Source organism: Scophthalmus maximus, chromosome 20, assembly GCF_022379125.1.
Source record: "Scophthalmus maximus strain ysfricsl-2021 chromosome 20, ASM2237912v1, whole genome shotgun sequence".
Lineage (NCBI taxonomy): Eukaryota > Metazoa > Chordata > Actinopteri > Pleuronectiformes > Scophthalmidae > Scophthalmus > Scophthalmus maximus.
In genome coordinates this window covers 10,799,306-10,825,136 of record NC_061534.1, presented here as the reverse complement: position 1 = coordinate 10,825,136, position 25,831 = coordinate 10,799,306, and the positions used below count along the sequence as shown (strand labels likewise).

The following is a 25,831-nucleotide window of genomic DNA, read 5'->3' as shown; positions in this document are numbered from 1 at the left end:
TTGTTGACTAATCAAACAAGTGCTCCTGAAATGGGAAAGAAGCCTCATTTGTTTGCATGGACACATTAAAGGGATTGATTGATCCACCCCTGCAAACGTCAGCCCTTAATATCAGAGTGGAGTTTCCAACGCATTTAATTAGGGAAACTGTTTTATGATGAAAGGTTCAATTTCTTATAATAGAAAATCTTTTAAAAAGAATTTGGTATTGGATGTTGGTTTGGGAGAAGTGACACGTTTTGCGCCTCGGCCTCGGCCATTTCACATTTTTTCTCTTTTTAGCAACCGTGGTCCTGTGAGTGTATTTCTCTCCATCACAGTGAGATCGGCCTTAAGCATCCCTCTCGAGGAAGCCATTTCCTTTTTGAACATATCAAATCCACTTCAGTGGAGGGAGATCAGGGAGGAGCTCGGTGCCAGCATCACTTCAATGGCGCGCTGCCCTCCAGTCTACAACCTGCTCTGACCTTGATGTGCGGGAGGTGTGACACTGGCTATTGTAACAGAATAATCCAGCCTATTGTTCTCATGTTTCTCTATTTCTTTTGAGCCGTATTTCGTCAATGACAGGCTCTATTTGTATTCAATGTATATTATTCTAACCTCAGTGTTATTTGAGAGTCTCACCCAAACCTTCTCAAGAGTTCTCTCACTATGAATTGACCTTTATAATGTAAGAAAATATGGAGGTTGTCTCTCCTTCAAAATATATTGCTCACGTCCTCAGATTCCCTCCCAAAACATACAGAAATAAGAGCATTTAGAGATTTGGGGATTGTTATAAGTGTTTCTTTAAATGCAGAAACCTCCAACCCCTCAAACCCCTTCCACTTTAAGCTGGGCTCGCAGATGCAGCCCCGCCCTCAGTACCAGTTAGAGACAGGCTGTAGTGGATGGCCCTCGTCCAGCTGCTAAACTGTCCCCGTGGTTCTCGGCCAAATTATTTGGCTCTCCTTGTGATGGCATTGAATCTGGGCAAAGATTATTAACCAAATGTTTTATCTCCCCCCGAGCTAATTTAACATCTTCCGCCCTCAGTGGCTTATTTACGTGGTTGGGTGTTTGGTTTTTGGCGATTCAGCACTTCCTGCGCGTGGACGCAACTTTATTCTTGAGAGGAACTTTTCCATGGGGTAAATACTGCCGACAGCTCTCTATAGCTTCCATATTTCAACTGAAAGGTGGGGGTGGAGTCTACATCTTTATAAAGGAAAGAGATAGAGTGTATGGTTCCACATCGCCGCCAACTTCCCGCTGTGCAGCTGGTGCGCTGCACCACATGACTCCAACCCCCCAAAATACCACACGTTGATCAGCCCACCCCATTTGGACGGGGTTGTGCATTGACTCAAAGCATGGCCCACAAAGTGTGATGGGAGCATGCGGTACATTCCTTTTTGATCAACACATCAGCCTTTCTTCTAATAATCATGTTTTGCAGCTAAAGTAACTTGGGATCTTTTTTAATTCTGAAAAAACATTGAGCAAATTGGAAAATTCCATTTAAAGAAGCAAAGACGACATGACAACGGGTTTTTTTCGGCAATGTGTCAATGAAAGAATTCTGTAAGATTTTATACTCAACACTGTAGTGAAGTCATTTATTGAAATGACTTTATTAATCATTGATTTGCTAAAGCGCTGCTTAGTCACTTTATCTTCAAAATACAAAGTACGATTAAGTGCTTAGATGTGTATTGATCGCATTTCCATAGGTACACACATAATCGCTGCTTAAACATCCATCAGATAATGTAACCATTATGGTGGTAACTGGAGTTGTATTCAAATATATAATTTTCACTGACACATTTGCTCACTAACAACCCATCTGTTCACAAAGGCATTATCACCCCGCCCCCACTGCGTTGTCCCTCTCTATCAGATTACAGTATAGTATGCTTTTATTTTGTCAGCCAAACTCAAATTAGTCGAACATAATTAACTTAAAACAGGCCTGTTAAGTACACTGTCATAGTTTGTCAATGGCTCAGTGTCTGACTGATGGGGGGTGAAGAAGACTTGTTTTTTTCTGCCTATCAAATATGCAATTATAGCTGAAATGCATTACTTTTTTTGTTGTTGATAGTAGACATTTCATTACAATCAGTTTAAAGAGCTGATTATGCTTCACATATAGCAGCATCATTTCTAATTAGTTTAGCATGAATATATATTCAAGTTATCCCAGACTTTAGAAGCAGGTTTATAAGATGTCATAAGAAGATGATACATTAGTTTTAACCATCACAAGACAAAAAAAAAAAAGAAGGAAAGAAATCCCACTTTAAGAATGCCACTGAATACTTTAACTTTTGCAATCAAGCAGTTCATCATCTATTTAACAGGAAAAAATTAAGCCCATTAAATTTGTTCTGCTCTTTTATGATGCGTTATTGTCTAATAAACCATGAAAGGGGTGAAGAATTTTTCGCACACACTTGACGGCACGATGTTGTGTGCTCCCCGGCCAGGGGCCAAAGTTCTTAAATGCAATTACTGATGAAAATCGTTTCCTTATCAGCAACAGAGACATAATTTCACTGCCGAGTTCATAATAATGTTCACAGTCATTTTAATGTTCTATTTGAAAGGTTGTTTTTTATTAAGCATGATGTGATGTTAAATATTGTGTTTTTCTTTCAGTGCATTGGCCTTCTTACTGCAAGAAAACTGGTAATAAATAGGGAATTATGTAGTGCTGTTTAATATGTTAGAATAATAGTCACACCATTTTATTCTTAGCCTGAGGTACATTCAAATTGACCAATCCAGGCAGGGTGAGGTATATATTATTTCTCATCTCTGTTCTTTTCTTTTTAATAAACACCATTAATCTGGGCTTGTTTAGATCCGCAAATGACGTTTTCCCACAGACTTTGCTCCTTTGCTGCCTTGTGTGTCTGTGTTATTTTTAAATCCAGTCTCTTTTTTTTTATCTTACTCTGGGTCATGCTTTTATCATAGTGCTGCTGTGTAGTGCTAAGGGCAATATTACAGTTGTATTATCCATCTCTAGCAGCTTTAGTTGAACCAAAGTGAGGTCTAATTTTTGTGTTTGATGAAAAAAGGCAACATTTTGTCCCTCCATATTTTTAACAATTCATGAAGTCGTGAAGTCAATAGTTGAAAGTTTCCTCTCGCAGTAATTGACACCACTGGGTAAGGGGAGACGGTGTTCTTCCACATAAGTGGCTGGATGTCATAACATATCATAAAGCGGCCTTCTAACCTTGTCAGAGTTTATCATGACACCAATTATATAAAAAAAGAAAGACAGCCACACAGCTCAGGGTGTGCTTCATGCTCATCTGCAAAAGGGTAGCAGTCGCGTACGGAGAAGCACAATCTGTGTGGCGTTGTATTAAAAAAACCAAAAGAAAAAATACTCCATCGAGGGGAAATCGGAGAAAGCGCAGAAAATAAATACACATCACGTCACAGTAAAGTGACAGTGACAAGGGCACTGTCTTATTTGTTCAGTACAACACAATTAACCTAACACTATGACATTTTCTTGTACTGCTAAAATAGACTTTGTCATGTAACAGCTCCTTTTTTCTGTCTCCCTCCCTCCCTCCCTCCCTCCCTCCTTCCCTCTGCTTTTCTCTCCCATCAGGTCTCCACGTAATGGAGCGAGAATGAACAGAGAGCGGCTTAAAAAAAAGCATGAACTGGAGGTTTATTGAGGTCATCTGCTTCCTGTTTATATGGGACCATATAACAGTTCAGTCTTCCCGCCAGGACCCGTTGGCCACTGAGCAACATGTCACCAAGCAATATGAGTGGCTCATCTCCGACCGTGGACCTTTCCACCACTCTCGAAGTTATCTGTCCTTTGTGGAAAGATTCCGCCAAGGATTTACGACCAGATATAAAATTTATAGGTGAGTTCACTTTCAGCCCGTGTACTGATGCCACGCGTGCCTTTTTCAAGAGACTGTCTGTTTTAACGGTTTTGCTATTTTGAGATCTTTGTTGCAAAAAGCAACACCGTGTTCATTTTCAACCTATTAGGTTTGCATTTTTTATATACACCTGCAGTCACTCTCAGCACTGTGGACTTTGTTTTCTTACTGTATATTAATGAAGTATTCTGCTGCAGGACCTCTGCCCTCCTTTACCATTACCCAAGTTCCAAGTATTTTTTGGACAAATTGTCCTTGCCCTTGAACTGAATGACGCACAATAGAAAAAATAAATCATAATAGTCATATTAAAGATTTAGGATCTTATTAACATTGTGTTAATCTGCAAGTCAGTAACAGGTTCTTTGTTTGCAGTTAGTGCTAATGTAGAAATATAGTCAGTGAAGTGTACCCGAATGAGAAGTGCTTCCTCACTTCTCACTATTAATATTTTTACACATTTGCACAAATAGGGGGCAATTGCCAAAAAATGTAGGGGAATTAATATAAACGGATTTCAAAAGAGGAGAGACAGAGATATCCTGACCTTTATTCAGTTGTATGGGTCAAGACCCAGAAATGCTGGATCCTGCACTTCACATGAAGCAATTTGACTGCGTTTTTTCATTAGATCCTCCCTGCCTGGCCAACAAAGTGCAATATACACACCCCGATGATAACACAGATACCCCGCTATGAATTTGAAAACCACGTTGACACCACAGAGGACTTTTTTTCTTTAACCTTAATACATATTGTTTGCTGTGAAAACATATGTAATATTGATGGAGACCCCCTTCAATAAAGTGGAGCTGGTCGAATACCATTTCGCAGCTGTTGAAAACACCCTTGATGGGTTTTTTTTAACTTGGGGCTGAGTAAGTGCATCTATTGTTCATTTTTGGCACATTTAATGACACATTCAAAGATGTGATTACCCACCGAAAGGATTTTGGGCCTTACATGTGAAAAGGCGCATTAAATCTACAATGCATTATTATTAAGGGATAATTGGATTAATCTGTCATCCTGCTTTTGAATTTGAGTTTTTCATGCCAACCTCAGCTCTCAACTGTAATAGGGCCATTACAATTATTCCATCTTTAAACCACTCATCAGTGATTTCCGTCAATATTCAACTTCCATCTTTTCTTTTGTCCTTGTGACCAAATAACACAGTTTGACATTCAATAACTGTATTGTGGCTTATATTTTCCTAATTATACTTTTGCTGTGCATTGTACATCTCCTCACATTTCACATACCGAGGTACGGGTACAGAAATTAGATGACCAGACACCCTCTTTTTTTTCTTAGACTGACGTGCTTTGATTTCTTTGGAAACCTCCACAGTCTGCAGAATCAGAATTATACAAAGACTCAGAAAGAGTAAGAGTCGTTTGCCACAATTCCTTTGGCAGCTCTTTCTCAGAGTTTGTTCTCTCCCTCTCCCCCGTCTCTCTTGGTTACTTGCCACAGACCCCAGTCCCCACCGGCTTTCATGCCTTGATATTGTCAAATGAACAGTAAACAACGCATTTGCATAATGTGTAACTTGACAGAGCGGGATGTTGCACAGAGACATGAATCTCAGAGGCAAAACTTCTAAAGTGGCTTTTCACAGACACTGTACAGCAGCGAAGCGTCGCCTGTGAGGCTGCAGTCATTTATAAAAATGAGTGTGTTTGGATGTTGGGTGCTGCTGGGAGTGTTGCGGAGCCCAGGTGGCTCCTGTTGTTTCTCCCTCTTAACAAACCATTAGTGGAGTCAACTTTACCCACCGTATATATCCCTCTCCTCATTACATGACAAGCAAATCTTGCAATAGGTGTGAAATTATTGTTGCATTTCTCATTAAAATATTAAATGACAGCTATCAACATTCTACAGTCACATCTGTCAGACATCTGCAGACCTGTCCAACAAAGTAAAGTTTGATAGATTGCTTGTACTTTTGCTACGAGGGATTTCACTCAGAACATGCCTTTAATCATATACTTTATCTCTAGCACATTGAGTTAGATAGATACTGATACTGATACTAGGGAGTAAAACATTTTTGATACCAATTTATTGGCTGAAACATATATTCAAATAAAAACTGGCAATTTTTCTTATGTTGTTATGAAACCCTTATGACAAATAAATGTAATTGAATCTTCATTTTTGACAGTTTAACTTTTAACTTTATTATAAATAATAATTTGCTATATTAATAGAAAAAAATATATAGAACTTGCAATAAGAAAATAAACATTATTTTTTACAAAGAAATATGAACATTCATTTGCGTATGTTCTACATTGTTTATTCTGTATAATAAAAGTTTCATATCGGTGCATATCAGCAAACGTAATTTGCAGATACAGTTTTGTTGGTGAAAGGCTCATTTTACCGGCGAACCGATAAGTCATGCTCTAGTATAGGGTCTGAATGAATGAGGCTTTCGCGCATGGAATATATATTAGTATGTAATCATGTACATTATTTGAGGCGAGGGTGTGAAACGTCTCCCCAAAGGTCCAAGTGTTTTTTAAAGGATGTTCATCCAACATGGACCACCAGCTAATATCAGCAATTAGTACGTCTTCAACCTGAGGGTGAGAAAATAAGTGCCATCAGCTGGTGTAGTGTTTGGTTGGAATGAAATCATACATACCCTCAGTTCTCCCCGGCACATGATTGCCCGGCTCGTGCTCCCCTCTAACCAGCAATGAGGACTGAATCGCTTTGTAAATTTCCCCGGGGACTGTCTCTGCCTCGACGATTTAGTGGTGGAAAGTGGTTGAATCAGATTTGCGGAGAGACAAAGCATCCATTCCATTCTCCTCTCTTTCCGAGAGCGATTACCCCCGAGACACGCCACACGGACAATGCCAACCTGATCAGCAACAAACAAATCTGCCCCATCTTTAATAACATGGGCATTGGGCCTAATTTGAAGGATAAACACAGATTCAGGAGGTGCCAGTCTGCTGCTCTGTGGTCTAGGAAGTTCACTGTCGTTTAAAGGATAAAGATACTACGCAAGTTGCCAATTACCCTCGCCCTCGTGTCGTATGTCTCTCAAAGAAAAATGATTGAAGTGCGCTTTGTATAAGTAATCGTACTGTGCCACTGTAGATTGCAATCTCTTTCTTTTCTGATATTGTACACATGAGTGTACATTTCCTGGTGATAATCAGTCAAAAGAAAGGCGTTGTCACTGCCGGCTGCATATTCCTCTTGTACCAGAACTACGGCGCAATAACGTGTATCAATGTGTGCTTCAGTCTGTGTTCAAATCCGATGGCCTGTTTTGGTCATACAAGCATGTTTCGTTCGGTCGCTTGTACTCTATTACGGGGATTGAATGTGTATCAGATGATGCGTGTTCTCTGTTTGGTCTTTGTTCGCCGAGCTCTATCTCAGGTTCGTGTGAGCCCGAGTGAAAATCCAATATAAATGCAAATCCAGTAGCCATTAATGCATTTTGAAGGGCTCAAATCAGCATTGCACTGTAATCAAAGAAGCGAGATGGGGGCTGTTATTTAGAATAAAAATATTTATGAAAATGCATAGCTCTGATTGATCACACTTTGAAAAGCCACGCCGAAGTGAATGAAAGGGGAGGATTGATAGAGCTGCTCTCGTCACCGGACCTGCATGAGCTCGACAACGCCTCAACATCTATCCACGGAATTGAACAAAGTCTCGTAATGACCCGCAGAAAACTAATTCCAAATCTAATAGAAATCGACATGTCGCCAGTAAGCAGACCCATTTTCAGATTTGGTCAAATACATGCTTACATTTTACTGACTTAATCATCCAAAATCTGAAATAATGTGTGTCTGTGAGTATGATAACATAATGTATTAAAATAAGAGGAAATAACACTCATTAAAAAAGGGAAATTGAGCCATTGCATATTTTACTGCACTATCTATATTTTATCACTACACTAAATCACTGACTCATTAAAACCTTGCATAAACACTACATATATACTTTATAGTATGATGCAACCCACATGACTGTATTCTTGCTCAAAGAAAAAACATCTCATTAATTGCCTTCCTCACCTCATTTGACTCATCTTTTTAAATCTCTGATCTTTTTAAAAATCTTTTGACCACCAAATTCAAATCAATTCATTGCACTGCAATGTGACGAGCAGTTGCGTTCTTGAGAGTTGGATGGACAGATGCATGGATGGATTGATGGACAGACAACCCAGAAGCGATGCCAGCATGAAGGCATAATAATATTTATTTCCATTGAATCACAGTCATATTTTGATCCGAAATTTACCTTTGTCCTCCACCTCACACCAGTCCTACATCAAACCGTCGTTTGATGTAGGGTTTGACAGGGATGACATGGTCATATTCTACCCAGGAACATTATGCATATCACCATCTGAACATGTCTTTCGTAAATTAATTATTCCTAACAACCACTTGATTAGCATTAAACCTTGAATGAATAATCTGCAGCTCTAATATGTGCAAACGTCTTTTATCCCGTCTCTAATTCAAATCGCTCATCACACAGATAGCCCCACATCCTAAGACTTGCGTCATCTTGAGGTAAAACATTTTCATGACCGTTTTTTCCTTTAATTCGGTATGAGCACAGTGTCATCTGTTGCACGGAGGCAACATTTTAACATTCTTCACTGAACAACGATCAATGACGAAAACCCTTTGGGTTTCCTCTGGTGCCCGGTGTGGATGTGTCTCGTCGATGATGATCTGGGCCCCATTTGTTTTAAACAGTAACAAGGTGTTACAGTTGTCCGACTCGGGTCTTGAATTAGTTTGGATGAACCATCTGTAATTGGATAGGGTGAGGGGAGGCGGATTTGATGAAGTCGGCAGATTTGCTGGGAGAGGCTGCGGCAATGTTTAATTCAGCAGGCTGTAGCCAAAGGAGGAGAGAGGGAGAGCAGCAGTCAGGGAGTCAGGAGGGATGAAACAGACTGAAGAAAGGGGACAAAGACATCAATGGTGTCTTAGTTGCCATTAGCTGGTGATACAGGAAGGTGCTAGAAAAGTGTGTGATAAAGAAAACCTATACAAAAACAATGGATGCAGAAGAGGGTCCAGTGAGTATTGTATCAAAATGAGGAATTGGGGGGAACAGGCAGGTACACCGGTAGTGCGGTCAAGGTGAGGAGGAGGAGGAGGAGGAGGAGGCACCGGAGTGGCTCAGATGAGTCATACCCACGAGCACCACTCGCCCACAAAAACAACAAGAAAAAACAACAGTAACTATTTATCCTTAAGGTCTTCCCTGCATCGTATCCCAGCTGAACATAGGACCTCATGTGTTTATCGTCTGTTAAAAACGTTTTCACTTACATCCAGGACTTAGACAAGGATTAGAAAATTGCATGCCATTTAACTTTTTTCTTTTTAATCCCTCCTTCTACTTATCTAGCAATGCTCAGAGGCTGACTCCACATTATTTTATTTATTTATTTATTTATTTTTTTCGTTTTTCAGCAGTGACGGGGTGACGCAGGCAGTCTCTTAAGGATGAACATTGTGGTGGAGGCAGGCAGTCGCTACAGTTGAGCAGAACTCAATAAAAACGGTTCAAGATGATGACCATAAAATTGCAAAATCCGCATTTTAAATGTCCCGGAGGCGTCTTCGTCGCAAGTCATCCCTAACTTCCTGTCAGCTGCTGTAAGATATATAAATAAAGGCAAAAATGTACTTTAAAAAGATTGACATGATTTTCCATGACACAGCACCGTAGTTTAGTTTTGTAAAATGTCATAATATTGTATGTTACAGTGCAAGTTAATTGAGCAAAAGGTTTTTTGTTTCATCCTCAAGCAGCTCGGAGTTCAGGATCTTACTGTACCTTCCCAGCAGCCTTTAAACGCAGATCAGTCGCACTGAGAAGTCTGCTGTAAAATCTCCACATTTTTCTAAGTGATGCTGTTGTGAGGTGATTGAAAAAAAAAAAATCAGATGGCTCATGAACATGCTGTCACCGAAACAGGATGTTGGCGGCCACCTCGCAGTCTGGCAACAGATGTGAATTCCCATTTGCTGACTGAAGCAATAACCATTTCCCACACTTGGGTTCCCGGTTCCCTCGGCCAAATTTGGGCGAGCTCAGATGAAAACATCACCGCTCGGCACCGACCGACTGAGCATTTATTTTTCAAAAACAAAATGATTGCTTTTTTTTTTTATTATTGCAAAGTACTGTCTGCTGTGTGGCACAGACAATATCGTGGACATAAAGACATAGAAAAGATCCAATCAGACTTTTCTGATAAAACACCATTTGTGCAGGTTAACGAAAATACTTAACATCGAAATAAATTGACTCTAATCTTACTCCTTTTTTTTTGGATGACATTTCGGAGAAACAGCCACAGACACACCTAATGAACACAATGTTATCCTGGGGCTACACTGCAAACACACTCACTGGAGCACTGCTGATACTGGGCGTTGATTTGCATTTATGTTTGGAAGAATCCACCTGGGCTGATCTGGGGAGGGTCTTCATGTCACTTGCCTTAACCAACATAGTGGTAAAAAGCCCCCCCATCCATGAGAGGACTTAATTACTTGCAAGGGAGGAATGGTATTTATAGAATAGGCTAGAAGAAACTGTCAGGGTTAAGTACTGACTAATTCACTGCGTGGGGCGCCTGTGCCACTCTCCCTTGAGACTGACAATACAGCGTCACCAAAACAGCAACACGCTCAGCTGCAGCCGTGTCTAATTTGACCATTTTTCATATAGAATCCTCTCAAGTACGTCCTCTGCTTTCTGAAAGAATACCAGAAAGGTGCATATACTGGAGGTGACTATACCCTTTGCCTACTGTTGACTTTTAATCCACAAAAGTAAAGCCCAAGAATTCACTCACTGCTCTCTGCGACTTCTGCTATGTGTTAGTTCCGATTTTATCTTTTACAGATACTGTCTTCTTATTTCCACTGATTAGACCTCGTTTCAGGTTGAGGTTAGAGCTGCGGTCCCCAAACTCCATAAAGTCTGGAGAAACAAAGCTGTTAGTTGTGTCCGCCCTAACCACAACTATCATAGAAATGTCAAGCTACACTTTAAAATCCCAGAGGAAGGTCCAGTCAGGCAAACGAATAGAACACATTTTTGCTTCTACTGTGCAGAGGCTTTAAAACAAACAGGGAGGCAAACGGTAAATGTGCGTTGAAAGCCAAACCCAGAAAATGTTCGCATTGCGTTACTCGTTCAATTTGCGTGTTCAAGTTATTCGCGTCGCATCATTCCCGGCCTTCGCATCAAGCAAAATTGGCGCATCAGAATCGACTTTGGATGCAATGTCATCACGCGGAGATTTTGCTTCACGCTTGGTGCACCATAAGAGTATTTGAGAGTTTTGAGTGTTTGTCATTTAAAATACTTTTGTTTTTTGCAAGCGCATCACTTTTTACCAGTAAGCTAAAATAACGTTATTTCCATGCACAAACCCCCCTCACAGATAATTAAATGTCACACTGCTCACACAAACAACAAGAGGCAAACAAATGACATACTGTCCAAAATGAGCATGGGCTGTGAATATGTTCCAGCCAGAGTCGGAGCACAACTTCTCCTCTAAAGACCTCGAGCCGAGATGTCATTCCTCTCATATTCCTCTTTCCTGCAGTCGGTGGTGTTATGTGTGACCTAAACAAAAACAACATTTATTTCTTCCAGCCCTCCTGCAGAACATCAGTCTGTTCACTTCCAGCAAAACACTGCAAATGTCGGACATGTCATCTTAGCTGTGCTAGGAATATGGTGCATAACAGGTTTTTCTTGTGCAGTGGGAACTCGTAAAGGTTACGTGTCCAAAAATTAATTTCAGTTGGGCCGTTATGTGCTATCTACCTTCATATTTTCTGATTGTGATCCAGTGGATACATGGCAGTTTGGTGCAAGCATTTGCTACATAGCTCATTTTAGAATTATGAAGTAATAGTTATTTCAATATCTGCAATTGGCTTTTTATTATAAACGAAAGGTAGAAATTAATCTCACCATTGGCATTTGTAAAGTTGGCATTAAAGCAATATTCTGTTGTTGTTGTTTTGCTTGGGTCAAATAGATATAGAGAGATTATATATTTTTTAAGTTGTAGTGATATTTACCCTTATTTAATATTCAAACAATATCATATCAACACATATGGTTGTTTTTTGGTAAACCTTGCATTTACTTAATTGAAGCTTCAGCTTCAGCAGACATTCTTGTCCATAAACTAAAAGAAGCATGTTGACAAGGACATGAAGCAAATTTATCTGAATATTAAAAAGACAAAAATGCAGGGGGGGGGGGGGCTTATAATATTCAAATTGTCAACAAATGTACGACTAAACTACGGTAATTTTTCAGGCTGTAGTCAGTGCATTACACTGAAATGGGTTGGAAATGTTCTAATGTCCTCTTCCATTAACATTCATGAAGGGTAGAAAATAGAAATGTGTTTAAGTTGTCTGTTTTATCTCCAACTCACAGTGAAATGAATTTGAATGCCAGGAAAACAATTACATCAGCTGGAGGTTTTTTCATGAAAGCATCTTCAGGTCAAACTCACCCTGTGGAAAATTTGACAAGACATGAATTCTTAGGGAAACTGAAGCGTTGGCACTCGGTGAAAACTGGGTTTAAGATTAGTTTGTTTTTTTCCTTTTCATTTAATTTTCCTCTCAGTGAAAAGGGCCTTTTACGAATAAGGAGAGTTTCAGAACGAGGGCACGGAGTTGGCCGGCCTGATATCCTCGGGAAGGTTGTTCTGATCTCCGGGGGTTCGCGCAGCAAAGGCCTGATAAGTGGGTTTAACAAGTAATGACATGTTTCTCATTTTCAGAGCTGAAGCAGTGAAGCAGCAACGGTGTATTGCATTATCACTGGCATGCTCATGCGCGTGTCCTTTATAGCACGTTCTGACATGACATGTAGGAGCTAAAGTTTGATTTCAAAACACGAGAAGATATTCTGGAAAAGTTCTTACAGTCTGAGTCCAATAATACGTCTATGGAAGGCCAACCATGAGGCTGCAGGTGTTTGTTTAATCTTTCTTTATTCTTTGAATAGACATTTCCGTGCACATTTGTTGGTGGCTGTAGAGAGAACGTTAAGTCCCAGTACTACCCGAGGAAAATGCTGAAGGTTTCGTATTGAATGTGTGACCACAAACACACAGCGAACCAATTTCTCTCTCTCTCTCTCTCTCTCTCTCTTTGTTCGAGAGGCGCCTTCCAACACAGCTTGTAAAGAACGTTCCCCCTGAATAACACATTCCCAAAGGTTTCTGTTTGCGAGGAAACTGTCTCTGTCCAAGGTGCTGAAAACACGCACTTCCTCTGCCTCAACACTGTTCACAGTTTATGCTGCAGTTTTCAGCGGGTTGACAAAACAAACTCTTTTCCTTTATTCCGCTACAAACAGAAACATTTGGCAAACGTTGTTTCTTTCTGATTCGATCGCATATAGCCACATACGGTATTACAGTGATGATGGTGCACGAGTCATTTAAAATAACCTTGAATTAAAGACAGAGAAGCTCCCCCCCCCCAGTTGATAAAAACATAAATGGGATTATTGAATTGAAAGGGATGCTTTTTATTTTAGTCAGTATACTCACAGCAAATACAGTATATAGGAATCATCAGCATAATGCTGTTTTGTTTGGGGTATGACTGACAGTTATTACGGGTCAAATGGAGTTCAGCAGCGAAGGGATGAGATCTATAAGGCACTGAGAGTAGGAATGCCTTCTCTTTACTGCACGGATGCGTTGACCTTGGTCGTTTTTCGTTGCATGTAGAACGGGGGAAACATTGTTTGCCATTTCATTACGGGACACGGACAGTGATGAAGTGTTTCATCAACAGTAAACAATAAACTGAATACAGGTAGAATTTTCCTAGTGAGATAGAAGCACACGAGAATAGACGGAATGATCTTTTGCACTTCACTGGCTTTCGTGGCTGCAACGTAAACACTATTTCCCGCGGTGATCATTCGTCCGTGCGTTCTCCCCTTTTAAAATACTTTCAAGATCTTTTTTGAGTTTCCATTTTAATTCACTGTTTCACTTGAATCCACTCGAGGTCAGGGTCGCTCTCATCCCAATCTTTGTTATATAGGCTCACAATAATTGTCATCCAGTCGTTGCCCACACAGTCGGACTAGTTCATCAGCAGAACTTCTCACATTACACAGCTGATTAGATTCAAACACAATGCTCGTGTCACTCACCCGTGCGCTCGCTTCCGGCACCCGTGTCCCATCAAATTCCTGAGATTAAAGTGAATTAAGAGATTGTTTTTGATTACATCCATTTTCGTCTCATTGCCTCATCAGAAATACAGAGTGCACGAGCAAGGCTATTATGCCAGCAGTCATATTCCATTTAGGCAAGCATGTTCCATTTGCTGATACGCTCCAATTAATGGTTAATAACTGACATGCTGGAAGGGAAAATTAAGTTAGTAGAATCCTCTTAGGTATCCTGGTTCTTTAAAGTTCTTGAGTGTTTGAAGATGGAGTATTGTGATTTCACTCTTTCATTGTGAATATCCAACATATGGCAATTTGAAGAATAACTTGATTCCGTGTTACCACTGAGCATACTTTATTGCATTAACTGTGTCATTATGGTAGTAAGTAAATTAGATTTGTGTTGTTTATTTCCCCTTTGCCTTCAGTGGAGCCTGCTGAGGATTTATTAGAGGGTCATTCCATTTTGTGCGAGCGCAAAATTAAACAAAAACGATGACCCAGCCAAAAGACTTTCAGAAAACAATTTATACCAAAAAGCAGTGCAGTTTAAGGAGGATTTCATTCTTTTCGCCTTTCTCTATCTCTTTAATTACCTTTCATCCATCCTTGCTGAATCAAAAGAATACAACTTCTCAAAAGACAAACTGCAAAAATTGGGTCTGATTAGAATTGTGCATAACGACAAAGACGGCGGTACGCGTGGGCGCATCTGTTGCGTGGCACCCCTCCTCTGAAACCGCCTGTCGAACTGGGAAACCTGTCAAACAGATCATGTTGTTGCGCTGACAGGAGTGCACACACAGTCGAGGTTCACTGCAGTGTCAAGTGATGGCGGCGGCAGGTGCAGACGGACTTCATGGAGGAGGAGGATATATATAAAAAAAAGAAAAGAAAAATCCAGAGCACACTGGATTGAACCGTAGAAGAGGCTGGCGTGTGTGTGTGACCATTGGAAGCCATTTAGATACGAGTCTGGCCTTGAAATACGTACCTGGTGGTGTTGCCAAGGCTACTCTGACATCATCCTCTCTGCACAAACCATTCTTTCTATGTCTCTGTGCCCGGCCTGCCCGTCCCTCCCTTCCCATCCTCTGCTTTGTCATTAACCGGAGCAATGGCAGCATTTTTACACAGAGCGGACTCTGCCGGCTTCAGACATGACGTCACCACCTGGAGGGATGGTGTTCGTTTTTGTTTTTTTGCCATGCACACGGTCAAAAGAACCTATGATTCTGGCAGGAATCTCAACATTATCATAACCTTCATCATCAAACAGCTTTTTTACTTTTGGTCCATTAACTATGTTCTGTACGGAATCACATATTTAAAGGGGTATATGAGGACAGTGAATCTTTCTATGCATGATGACGTTTTTTTTAAACTGCTACTTTTTCTGATAGACAGTGAATCTAACGCGATTCTCTGTCAACAAACATCTAATTTGATCTAAACCCATCATCTTGGAACACTCACTTGGATATTTTTACATGGCCTGATGTTGTCTCCTTGGTTGTTTTTTTTTTTCCCATGATAACAGAATTTCAAAATAGCCTCTCTGATTTCCTGCACTATTTACACTGCTGCGTTTAGAAAATCTGGCCCATGCCAGGATTGAAGAGAAAATAAATAAAACAAGCATAGGCAAACAGCTCGGGCCAGCCAAAAAAAAAACATCCCGCCTCTTTCTGCCCTGGCGCTTTTCTGTGCACTGGAGCACAGGATTAAGATTCATTCTATAATATTTTGAATTCTTTCGGTGGCTGAAATCCATACAGGATTTCAATTGTATCTCTGTCTGTTTGATTTATTACTGTGCTTTGCCTCCTTATTACCATGAAAGGCCTGGGATTGTTTTTCTTTTTTTTTTCTTTATTCTGTCATGATCCTTCGTAATACTGTGGCAGCACAGGAACAAGGGTTCTTGGATTCAGATTACGGGAACAGATTCTTGCTGCCTTCCAGGGAACACATGCAGCATGTAATAATGTAATAATACAATGTACAGTATGCAGTACGTCTCACTCCTAACTCATCACCTTCGTACACTTGGTCAGGGTGTCACTTTTTAACACGCCGGTTACCCCTTTAGCATGATTTTTTTCAATGTGCTGAGGCAATGCACTTTTTAATTAAAGATGCGCTACATTTATTAATGCCAGCAAAGTCACTGTGGAGTGGTTGGGGTTTCCGCATTCAGAGTCCTATGTGTTGTGGTTTAGGCATCAAAAGCACTTTGAATAAGGTCTTTGCGAAACATTGTGATTTCGTTTTTTTGCAGGACTCACAGCACTTGGATAACGTTAGTGAAAGTATGTGGTTTAATACAGAAAAAAAGTTGACTGTGACTGTACAACCATAATGTTGTCTCGCCCTATGTACAGTGTGTCAACAGTCAAGATAACGCAATGCCGTCCAGAACATTGGAAGTCTATCTGACCATCATGCGCATTGAAAAAGGGCCACGCCCTGCTTGCTCCGAGATAGTAACGTCTGCCTCTTGTTTATTCGAATCAACGTTTAGTGAACTATGACTGATACTGAAGGAAAACAAACATTTCAACCCCATTTACATCTAGATATGATGCTGGTCCCTCTTTTCACATTGGCCTTCGATTAAACCCTTATTTGAGCAACTTCCTGTGAGCTAAAACAAATACTGTGGCAGAAAATGGTCACCTAGTCGCAGCCAGCCACATCTCACTTTTTTTTTTTAACAATGTGTATCGGTTTGCTGTTGACAAGGGTGCATGAAATAGACACAGCTATAGGTAGAAGTATTTAGAAAATGCCGCATAAAATGTAGATTTACTCTGATGTAAATAATTCTCAATCTGCACAAAACAAGGGTGTTTCGCATTTTGTTCTCTCTACAGGCTACTTACATAACACAATCATTATGCTAAATTAGTTTACTCTCACAGCGAGATAGGACAAACACTAAGTGATAAATGGAGAAACAAAATTGAATTGAGTCAATCAAGTGTGACTCCGCCAGAGGTTGTGTCCCATTCGCGGGGCTGAATCCATCAAAATCTGCTTTCCACCAACTAATATGTTGATAAATGGATAGACAAGGCTTAACCTTTCCAAAGACTCAAATTCAGTCTGATAATTAGACTTTTCTTGCCCAGATTTAGAAAAAAAAAAAGTATCATGCCTCTCTTACTTTGTCAGGATCAATAGTAGACCATTTGGTAATGGCACAGGCTGTCCTCGTAAATTCGAGGACAGCCGGAATTAAGTTTTATCCACCAGGTGTTTGCCCTCTGGGCCTCATCGGTCAATGGCAAATCACACGAGCTGGACAAAATGAAAAAAGCCGCGGTGAGATGTAAATCACTCCAGCCTCCCGTTGGTAGCCTTGACGAGTTGGTTTTCCAGGTAGGCCGCGCCTCTGAAACTCCGCACATATGGATAACCATAAACCCTGCTGTGCCACATGGCGGTCTAGAGGTAATAACATTTTTATTACGCCCCTGAAACGATATCATACCCAAGTAGATGAGATCACGCGGCGCTGTGTCACTGTGGGAACACCTTGTACACAATGAAAGGAAATAAGTCAATACTGTGCTGGAAGACAAAATAGCTTCACAGTCATTCATGGGGGAATAACCGTTATTGGATCAAAGTCGCCCCCAATCCAAGCAGCATCCCAGTTCTGTTTCTGTTGAGACCCTCGTGGAGCGCCGCCCTCAGTCAGCTGAGCAATGGCTCTTTAAGAACAAGTGTGGCCAGGATTCAATCAGTGATGTCCCAAGAATGTTTAATGGGCTTGTGTAAATAATGTAGGATGCTATAATGCCAAAAAAACCCATGTGTAGGATAATTTCTTATTCATTTTAATTAAGACAGCATTATGGCCATAGGCATATGAAATCGTCATGGTGAAGATAGTCCCTCTCCACCCCCTCTGTCATTTGGCTCGTACTGTATTTTTCGAATCAAGTTGCATCGATAAAAAGTTTAGACCTGTGTGGGTTTATTTTCAATCTGTCCACAACTCAAGAATTATTTCCACCTCTCCTGGAGCAAGATTCGCTGACTTCCTCATCTCTCCTTTACACTGCTACTCTAAAAAAAAAAAAACGAGAAATAAAAGTTTAATAAATATGTGAGCAAGTGATTAAAAGACATGAGCTGATACTACTAATCTGCTTCGCTCTCAAACAGAATAAAAAAAAAACATAACAGACCCGCCCATGTCTCGGTCCGCTTTCACCGAGGGCTCACTTAATGGTTGTTTTGATGGAACATTATGTTTATGTTAATCAGAGCAGTGGTCCATAAGAACGCCTTCTGTGCCATTATGCTATTCTGAAATGATTTTATAAATACAAAAACTGTTGAGTTGGTAAATGACCTTGTAACATTCTCCCTAACAGAAAGCATTTGTTTTTGGTACATGTAAGACAGACTGCCATACACAAGCCTTAGCTCAGTTTGGGTTGATTTCTGCTTTTGGGCCACGGATTAGATCGACGGCAGCTGATGTCTCTGCTCCTTTTGACTGGCTCCTGGAAATGGACTGCCACCCTCAGGACTATTTTGCTATATTTGACAGTGAATTTCACTGAAGTAGATCGTTTTGAAGGATTTTGTTGTGTTGTATCCTTTTCAACCAGCATTTGAAGTATCAGTTAAGTCATCCCTAACAAACGAGCAGACGAACAAATGACAATAAAATTTTAAAAAATGAACATTCTATCCTCTGTCAAAGCATGAAAAACTGATGCTGTCTGTTCCTTCGCAGCAGACACTTCACCGAAAAACGCAGCCCATTTCACAGGCGCTATTAAGAAACGCTTGGCCTCTTGCAGCAGGGCCACGATTTCTTCAGTTGAACCCAAAAGACATGTCTTTTGTTTTGTTTAGTAAAAGATTCTCTAATTTTGGCTCACTGTCTATTAAAGAATAAAACCACATTTCATGTCATTTACAAAACGCGTCACAGAGAGCATCCTGTTCCATTGACTGCACCGCCGGGTCTTTTCTTGGCCGGCAGCGTTAGTGTTCAGATTCATGCAAAGCCACATTTATATACTACAGTGCCTGGCACCCATCCAGTGTGAGAACACAAGGTTTTCTCTCATTTAGCCCCGTTTTTTCATTTCAAATATGTATCTTGGGAATATGGGCAGAGTGACTCATCAGATATGACTCCAAAGTGAATGGGAGGGAAGCTGAGGGGAACCACCAAGTGCGATCAACCCTCGTGGATGAGGCGGCTTTCAGTGGACACTATAGCGGAGGCAAATGGAAAAAAAACAGGGTTTCCCAAATAATGTGGCTCTATATTAAACATCCCGTGTGACTTCAGCAGCATAAATATTGAATCTCTGAGTATAGTGAGACTTTCAGCATGATGCATATTGCATCTTTATCTATAAATTTAAACATTGTGGCTGATAAATAAAGAAATGCCTGACAAAGATTTTAGAAATGTGATCATTTATATCGTTGACATGTGGTGTTAATATCACACTGATCTATAATTAATCCTAAACGGTGAGACTGTTCAGTTGCAAAAGACTTGAATCATTTCCTCTCTCACACAGGCTGTGCAAAAATTATCATTACACAATTCTCTACAGTTCAGTACACGAGAAGCTGGATCGAGAGCAAGTTTTTCTCTTGCGCAATTTTGCATATCATGATTCAGTTCAGTAACTTTAAGCCCAAAATTTGCAATGGCCGTCGAGTTTGGTCACGACTCCTTTTCACTGAGGCCCGAGAGATTGAAATGTTGCTGTTCAACGGCATCAAAATAAAAGTAACATCTTTAAAAGACCAAATTAAAGCACTGCATATTTAGGGCAGATGTAACTATCTACCAAACACCGCTTTATAAACACTATCCTGATTTATTATTTAATGCTACAGTGCTAAGCTACTGCAGTCGCTGAAGGTGATGAGCACAGTCATTCCACTCAGATGAAAAAATGTAAGATAATGTAAGATTTGTTGTAGCCTGTTTTTTTATTCTATTCTTTGTTCTACTACAACTGACACATCTTCCTCATGAAATGTGTGAGTGTCACGCCCCTGCCCTTTATCGTCTGCTTCAAATAAAGTCAGGGTGTTTTGATAACACCAGCATGTTTATAGCTCGATGTACCATTTTTGCTCGGTTTGTTTCATCATAAGTGGTTGTTGTTGCCTCGAGTGAAGAGAAAATTGCACAGGCTTTTGTCATATATTCACAATTTTTTTTATTTTTTTTAAACCACAGACTGTCAAAGGTCAAGCTGTAAATGAACAACATTTTCCTCTGAATTTACGTTGCATTTGACTGAAAAGACTTTGATACAGTGTGAGCGGAGGACAAGAGGAAAACAAGTAGCCAAGTGTGACAGGTTCCTGTAATTCACTGACACTCTTGCTTTTATTGTTTTCCGGTGTCATTCATGAGACTCCCACGAGCGTCCCGTCTTCATCCCGCGGAGCCAGTTTCCCACTCAATTAGTTCAAGATTTTCTTCCGACTAAAACTGTGGCTGTCTTTGCGCTGTGCCACCACACTTCCACTTTGAATCTCAGTCATCCTTTTTGCATTTTTTTCTCTCTTCAAATCGGCGCTCCGACGACGGGATCAGCAAAGTGCCACTGTATGATGGTCATTTCCCGCCCCCTTGTCAGAGCTTCGGGTGATATTCGCTGGATGTCAATACAGCCCAACTCTAATTGGGGCAGACAACACGCTGCCTGGAAGGTGTTGTGACACGCCAGTGTCATACTTTCCATCCATTATGCCTACAGAGTTTATAATATTCATACCGCCTAATGGGGCTGTCACTTTTTATTCGGTGTTCATATTGGAACTGTAATGACCTGTTTTCATTTAAGATATATATTCTAGTAGTTTTCCTCATGATCTGGCAGAGGTCGCTCACTATCAGATTGACCTACCGCATGCCCTCTTCACCTTTCAGTCAAGTGGGCCAGTAATGTTATATTGTTTTTTCTACAAAAATCACACCCCATGTTAAATACATGCAGTATATCCTATACAGTAAAATTTAAAATACATACACTCTATTTGACTTTGCAATTATAAAAACATTGTTGTATACTAAGTATCGATGATGTGAAGATGTATTGAAGAGAAGTCCGCCGACACCGTCTTGATTGTACATAAAGGTTTATTACAAAAAGACCAGCATCGATTACAAGCACTGCAGAACTTGGAGAGTGTCCGGCCAAAATGACAACCCTCCCGACTCTTCTTGGGGGTTACCTTTATAGGTCCGTTGTTTACTTGAAAAAGACATCTGGTTAAAGTTATATTATGTTAGACAAGGAATTTAAAGGGGGCCATAAGGAAAAGGTGAGGGGTCACCAGAAGGCCCCTAACTTGGCATTCTAAAGAAGAGATAAACACATATGCCCTTCTCATTCCGTAGATGGACGAAAAGACACTACAACATAAATAAACCTCAACATATGACTGGAAACTATTATATTGTATACATCATTGTCATTGTAAGTATTCAAAAGTGATTAATACAATACTTCATGCACTTTGAAAGTTCATTGACTATAATGTAGTATGTGTTTGGGTTTCGTAGGAAGAGTTATCCAACATTTCAAACCTGGCAGGGAGATTGGGTCATAATACACCTGGTGCAACAGTGGCGCCAAGTGCGACACAGTTTTGTTGCATACAGTGTTTTTTTGTGGCCTTTTTTTGACCAACTAAATCCTGGTGTGAAGTCAGCGGTGCAGTGTTTCACTGTCATTTTAAGGGCACGTTGTCAAGATAGTTATTTTCCCCTACATAGAATATGTGGGTGCAGAGCGTCGGCACATTCTCGCTTGTTACACACACACACACAGACGGTGTCTGCTTGTGTCCTTTCGCTCAGCACACGTGCAGAGCCATTTCCTCTGCAGAGAAGTGTTCTCCCGTACTGTCAGGCAAATTTGTCATTATAATAGAGATCCGCCATTGTGCAAATGTCTTGCGCAGCGTGCTTTGTTTTCCAATGTTGATCTAGTGGCATTGGACTTGCTTAAGCCCCTGCACATAGATAGCTACACTTTTGTTGTGTGATTTGGAGTGGGTAGTTAACCGACAGACTAGGTCACATTGGATTTTAATAAGTTACCAACAAATTAAAAAAAACAAGCTGGTGATCTGGTACCCAAAAGCTCCAACATGTGGTTTTATTCTACAGATCCCTGAAATATGGAGTCAGCAAATACTCCTTTAGTGGATACTTTTGTAAAACATGCAGCAAAAGAGCAAATGTGCTACTATATGTCCGTGCTTTTTAATTTTTTTTACCATCCTGAGGAAACTGAATTGCAGCCTGTCACTTGCAACTCCCCATCTAACAGCTTAATGTGGCTCTTATGTCTTGTTCTATTGCTGTCTGCAATATTAAAAACTGATCTGAGTACAGAAAATGACGTTTTTTTTAATGAATGACCACGGTGACCTCAGTGGCAAACACACTGCGTACACCTGAGACTGTTTCACAGTAAAAAAAAACGATTTCCCAGTTGAACAATGTGAACCAGTGTCAGTAGTGGATGTCCGGTTTGCATTAGCAGTAACATAATACAGCCGTTTGTACAGCGTAAGAAGAGTGAACAGTAAACAATGAAGCTGACATCAATGAGATGAAATTACAAATAGTAACAATGCATGCATTGTTTTCTGTGAATCCTCAGTGCATAGGTTGGTGATCTGGATCCAATGTGGGAAAAATGGAACCTGCCATTGACAACCTACTGCACTAGAGTAGAATCGAACTATAGTAGCTTTACTGAATGTATAAACACTGATTGTCTATTGCAGTCGCAAAAAACTTTGTCAAAAACTCAAAAATCATGATAATTAAAACTCTAATAGTTTGCAGCAAAAATGTTAATCCAATTGGCCGAGAACAAGATTGTCTGTTTGAAACGGCAAATAGTTGAGTTCAAAGCATTTCAAAGCCGATCACCACTGAAGTCGAGCAGAATAATGCAGTTGAATTGGTATAATTTACAATTGGTTCATTGATGCAATGAATGAATCATTACGGCCCTTGTAAACATCGCATAATCTGAAATAATAAAAAACTGGGACACTGACAGAAATGCACTGTTCAAGAGCATTCTCTGTAATATGGCTCAAATAAGAACAGACACTGTACACACTTCATAACACTATTTCATGCAAAAAAAAACAACCTCCAAAGCCAATTAAAGCTTCTTTTTACTGGATGTATTGCTCAGGTGCAGACTTTATCAAGGTCTGAAATAGAAGCAAACCCGATAGAGCCACCAATACATTTACTGGCGCAACTGATCTCATTGTCATTCTGATCTATGCTAGATGGGGGAGTTGGCTGAACGATTACAGTAATGCATTTCCTAGCAACCACCGTTCTTGTTTACTCAGCTAAACTGCGCTGAGACAAACATTGGAAGGGAATCAGATAAAACGGTGGTTTCACTGAGGGCACAGAGGGATTAACCGACTTTAGCAAACTCTATCACGAAGCAAAGTCTTTGTTCAAAATGCCAAAAATGTTGCTTGTTAGAGTACACCAGTGTGTGGGATCGAGGAGCGCACGTTATCCTTGCATACAGCAGTACTGTATGTAAGCCTTCTCCATGAAATGCTTGAGCAAAAATAAAAGATTGACAGATAACTTCACAGTAATAATTTATAAATGTAAAGTTCCTATTTATGGCTCTCCACCTCCATACCATGCATACTTAAATCTCTGTAGGTCACAGACACTTCCGCATAAGCAAATGTAATGTATCCACTTTCTCACACGAGCTACTTAACACCATAAAGCAATAATCACCTATGTTCCCATCTTTCTCCTATGCGGCTGCTATGCCATTTATCTCCTCTTAACTTCTTTTGATAGGTCATTAAACCGGTCTTGGATCTGTGGAGTAAAGCACTGAATCATGTCGCAGGTTCCATCTGCTAGCATGCCTAATCTGGGGCAGAAGGGTTCAAAGTACATATGGCTGCCACATAAAGTTTTATATAATAATTGGCAGTGACGGAGCCATGAGGGGGATTCGATGAAAATGAATTGATATCTAAGAGAGGCAGATAGCAGATAGCAGGGGAGGGATACAGTGCAGAGCCCGGCAAAGAATGACAAGGAAGAAATTCTGGTACGTGTCTGCTGCAAATCTCCAAAAAAAAAAATGTCTCACAGCTCTCCTGGTTTGAATGTTTGCTCCAGATTTCAGAAATAAACTACCTCTTACAAATTGAAGCCATCGCTCAGGAATTGAAGCTGAATCAGCACGTACCAGTATGAGATGTCACCCATGTCCCATCAGATGAGAATTACATAGTTCTTAAAAAGAAAGACTTTACCAACTCTGCCACAAAAGCGTTTATTGACTATGCGGTTGGAAAAACATCATCCTGTGATACATGCGTTTAGAAAGATATTCTCGGCTCTGAGAATCTGTTTTGTCAAATTGTAAGCAGTCATTCAATCATTCCAATACTTTATTTTTTACTTATTACTGCTCTCTGGCAGTTTCTGAATCTGAAAAAAGTCCCCCTCCTGTTAGAGAGCCGCGAAGATATTGGAGATTATTACCTTGAAATGCTGGCTCCATTATAGACTTGTACGATTGCATAACAGTCCACTGGCAGCAGGGAATGGAAAGTTTAAAGGCAAATATAGAGTGCTGAATGGAGCATTAAGAAGTGCTGCCATCAAGCTGTGCTAAGGCGGACTGACACATCGCTGACTACTGTGTCAGAGATTTCCAACTAAGTAACCAATCAGTTTGAGAGAACCCACCTATTCATGGCTATATCATTATGCAGAGCCCTTGAGGGCTGCGAAGAAAAATACTTTGAGGGACGCTTTGGATGCAGCAGTTACAAAACTGTGTTGTAGCTTTTATGCACATTGTGTATTACAAAAAATATAAAAACCATTGGTGCTGTCATAGTGCCCTACCTTAATGTGTGCATGTCACATGCCTGAACTAACTTAGACAATACCTTTGGGTTTGTTTTTATTGCAATTAAGACCGTGCACATTTTGAAAGTTGCTTCGCAGACACCAATAAAGCTATCGTGAAATAACATTGCTAAATGATTCAGGGAGTCAATCACATTGAACGTGATGCTGTATAATTGCTTCTAATATCATTGTGTGCGTGTTTGGCCCTGAATCATCAGATTTTTCGCAGCTATTTATGTCAAGGTTTTTGGAGTTCAAATCGAAAAAAGGTGCATTGCATGGTTTTATGATGACAACAGCAATAACTTTTTAAATCTCCTTGTCATATTGTTATGGCTCTGTTTTTCTTTTTCTCATGAAGTTAAGTGGACATCAAGCAAACTTCCATTTGGGTTTTTTTCTCTGTGTTTTAGAAGGATTACAATGAAATATCCCCCAAAAATCTCAAAGAGCAACTCAAACCTAATAAACATGGTTATACTTTAGTGTGTGAGTATTCGCATTTTTAAATGTATCACGTGTTTTCAGTCTATGTGCATGTATTGATCACAGCTCAGATTTTGGTTAGAGCAGGCTTTTAGGGTAAAATCACTGAGACGATGAAACCATTACTGTGCTACTGTTGCACTGTAGGTCACACACTTACTATAACTGGACTCATCATTCTTACACCAAAGTCTGCATTTTAAACATTTTAAAATAGCATACTAAT

The 25,831-nt window shown here is 40.2% G+C and overlaps 1 protein-coding gene across 2 annotated transcripts in view; it reads left to right on the top strand.

Annotated features, from left to right (window-relative positions):
- brinp1 (bone morphogenetic protein/retinoic acid inducible neural-specific 1) overlaps positions 1 to 25,831 on the top strand; it is a 130,096-nt gene that overhangs the window by 46,507 nt on the left and 57,758 nt on the right. For both annotated transcript variants that reach the window (XM_035608874.2, XM_035608873.2), the window contains exon 2: positions 3,620 to 3,887. In XM_035608874.2, coding sequence (XP_035464767.2) covers positions 3,670 to 3,887 — 218 coding nt within the window. In that variant the 5' untranslated portion in view covers positions 3,620 to 3,669. The remainder of the gene's footprint in view (positions 1 to 3,619; positions 3,888 to 25,831) is intronic.